We start from the raw sequence: 3458 nt of genomic DNA, 5'->3' as shown, positions 1-3458 counted from the left end.
GGGTTTTATAAGCAACATACAGAAATACTGTTTAAAATAAAGCATTAGTTTGTCTTGTAAAGAAATAAAGGATGAAATAAGGAGGGACACTATGAATGATTTGAGTTAAAACAAAAAGGTGAAAGAAATAAGGAAGGAGGGGCAGAGATAATGGAAAACTGGGAGTGGTATTATATGAAAATCTTGCAGTAGCAATGATATGGATAACTCTTATAATTTGTGATATTTAACCAGCCCCATAAGTAGGGCTGGGTAAAAAAAAATATCGATTTAATCGATTTTGAATCAATACCTTTACATTTTTGCAAAATCGATGTCTAGGGAATGAGATCAATTAGTTTTATAGTGATGCGTGTGACGTTCGCATTAAAATGAGCAGCAAAGATGCTCTCAAGCTACTTCAAGCCAGACAGCTGCAAATATAGCCAATAGGTTGATTGAAGACATTAACAAATAGGGGCTGACCAGAAAACACTCTGTAGTTGTAACAGACAACGCTGCACATATGGTTTGTCTGCTGTGTCACGTCTGCTCGCTCGAGCGAGGCTTCACTTTTTCACTTTTCACAAACAAGTTTGCACTTATGAGACAGTTTTGTTCACATCTCAAGTTTAAACTGTCCGATTTACAAGTTTGCACCTTGTGTTTAATATGATAGGAAAAAATAAAATACATGAGTATTTTGAAACACAGTTGAACTACTTTCATTATTGTAAAAACAGATTGAATCAAAAATTGAATCGATTCAGGACTTTGGGGTAAATACCCAGCCCTACTCATAAGTGCTTTATAAACTCTTGGATCTTTAGCATTTTGGATAAGGTCATAATGCTTAATTATAAACTTTAACACAAAAGCAGCAACATCATAAAATTATCTCTATGAGAAACAGAGTTATAGTTGACCCAGAAAAACAACAAGAAAAGAAAACTAGGAGTTTAAGGAATTGAAAACATGTGAAAAATTTGACAGTCTGGAGAACCTTAGTTTACTGAGTATAAAAGTGAGTCTTTTATTAATAATTGAACTTTTTTTTTATTTTTTTATTATCTCACATTGGAGAAATATACCTCTGCATTTAACCCACCCCCTTGGGGAGCAGTGGGCTGCCATCGTGGGGTGCCCAGGGAGCAATCAGGGGTTGAGGGTCTTGCTCAGAGAGCCAGAGTGGCTGTCTGCGGGAGTGGGGCTCGAACTCAGAACCTCAGGATTCCAAGTTCGAGCCCCACTCCCACAGACTGCCACTATGAATCCCTGATCAGGTCTAATGATAGACTCCATGTTGCTGCATCCCTACCAGTGATGATGTGATTCCATCTACTTCTATGGACTTTCAGTTTACCAGCATACCTGCTGCTTGGTGCTCTTATTGGGCTTCACAGAGTAGTGGATGTCCTTCATGGCTCGCTCGATGAGGCTGACGGTGTAAGGCCTTTTAGTATCTGGATTCACACACTTCTCTGCCACGATGGAGGCAATGTCTCTGAACATGGTCTCCAGTTGGCTCTGCCTCTCCTTATCAGAGACCTGAAGTTCCCCTTTGGCCAAAATCTGCCACACAGGGAGACAAACCATTTAGCAAAGCTTTTGGTTAAAATTGTTAACAGACATCTGGTGGTGGAATGTCATGTTTTCTTTACCTGTCTGCAGATTTCAGTCTGATCATCTGTGCCAAAAGCTTTTACCAAATCATCCTTTTTCGCCATCTGACCTTTAGAAACATTCACAAAAACAGAGTGTGTCTGCAGCACCTCGTCTAGGTCTTTCTCTCTGGAAGAAAACAACAAACCTCAAGGTCAACCAGACATTTTGATTTTACCCAATACAGATAGTCCCGTTTGTTGCGCCGATAAAATCAGCGAAACATGCAGGAAAATAACGTTTTTAAGTGACTCACGCTCCAGATCTCCAGCTAACGACTTTATTTTTGTAACACGCGATTTCAAAGCGCTTCCCTCCTTTCTTCATCCGAACCACCGCCACGTTGGTCAGTCGGATCTGATTTGTTGGAGTAAATATAGACATGTTTCTGTTTGATAAGACACCTGAAAGTGTCTTCAACTTGCTACCAAAGCGAATGACGCGAATCCACGGCGGTGTGTCTACTGTCCGGGTCCGGTAAGAAACTTGGATTTGATAAACACTGTTCCGACCACCTTACTGTTTCGACTTCAACCAAAAGGAAATTGCTTATAAAGCATGATTTTTGATTAAAATAACAGCAAAATAAAAATAAATATAGATATAAGATGAAAAAAAACACTAAGAAGTCATTATTACGTAATAGACTACGCTTCTTATCAGGGAAATGATCAATCAATCTGAACCTATGGATTTTTCTTTTATGACTTCTTGTCTTCTTAAAAGACAATACATCCATATATAGAAATATTACTTTAGAACCAAACAATTTTCTGTAAAATCTATTCATAAAAGAAGAGCAAATTACTTTTTTTTTTTTATCTTTTTTTTTTTTGTATGTGTGTCTGCTGCCCTCGTGTGGCTGTGTGGAAGAAATGCATCTTGTAGTTGTACATTTGTGTTGGTTCAATTATATTAAATTATATGTGATTATTGATCATGCCAGAATTAATCTATTTTAGGTACTTTAATTATTTACTGATAAAATTCACCTTGGCCTAATAAGTACTTTATTCTAAATAGTACTTTGACTGGTTAGTTGTTCAAATGAGCTCAAATTATGCTGCAAACATAAAAATAGAATAGAATAGAATAAGATAAAATAGAGCAGAATATAATAGAAATAATCATTACCAGCAATCATGACAATAATAACAATATTTTTAAGAATTATATTTATGTGTTCCCCCAAAATAAATAAATACAAATAAAACAACCTGCATGATTGTTTTAAAGACATCCAATTTATATGATTGTTTAAATACATCCGTTTGAAATTGGTAGAGTTTCAACGACTTTTTAATCTCTTCTTTTTTAATTTTAAAGTCAACACCTAATCTGCAACCAAGAAACATCTTGTCTGCAAGATGCTATACATTATTGGGCCACCAGAGGGCAGCAACGTATATAAATGTTCTTTCCAGACTCCAAAATTTCACTAATTTGTGGTAAAAATGATTTCGTTCACAGCTTTATTTCAAGAATGTGAAAGAAGGGACTATATGAAGCTGATCTTGAAATGAAATCCGTGATAATTTAAAGGAATTTAACGAAAAACATTTGGTGCAACAGTTCATCTAATGTCCACGGGAGAGCAGCAACAATGGCGTACTATTTGATTTGCTGTAGCTTCTCCATCTAAAATAAACATGTTTTTAATATTATGTCGTATCACAGACGTTAGTCAAACTAATGTATTAATAAATTAAAAATAATATTTCATAACGTTTATTATTATTATTATTATTATTATTATTATTATTATTATTATTATTATTATTATTATTATTATTATTATTATTATTAGTATTATTATT

General features: G+C 35.0%; 1 protein-coding gene across 1 annotated transcript in view; it reads right to left on the bottom strand.

Moving 5' to 3' along the window:
- sbds (Shwachman-Bodian-Diamond syndrome) overlaps positions 1-2113 on the bottom strand; it is an 8675-nt gene extending 6562 nt beyond the window's left edge. The window contains exons 1-3 of the mRNA XM_015388264.1: positions 1898-2113; positions 1641-1770; positions 1351-1551 (exon numbers count right to left, since the gene is read on the bottom strand). Of these exons, the coding sequence (XP_015243750.1) occupies positions 1351-1551; positions 1641-1770; positions 1898-2025 (459 nt within the window). The 5' untranslated portion in view covers positions 2026-2113. The remainder of the gene's footprint in view (positions 1-1350; positions 1552-1640; positions 1771-1897) is intronic.
- Between the last annotated feature and the right edge of the window lie 1345 nt (positions 2114-3458).

Source organism: Cyprinodon variegatus, unplaced genomic scaffold, assembly GCF_000732505.1.
Source record: "Cyprinodon variegatus isolate N-32 unplaced genomic scaffold, C_variegatus-1.0 Scaffold418, whole genome shotgun sequence".
Taxonomy (NCBI): domain Eukaryota; kingdom Metazoa; phylum Chordata; class Actinopteri; order Cyprinodontiformes; family Cyprinodontidae; genus Cyprinodon; species Cyprinodon variegatus.
Note: the sequence above shows the minus strand (reverse complement) of the source record. Positions and strands in the feature narration are given on the sequence as shown.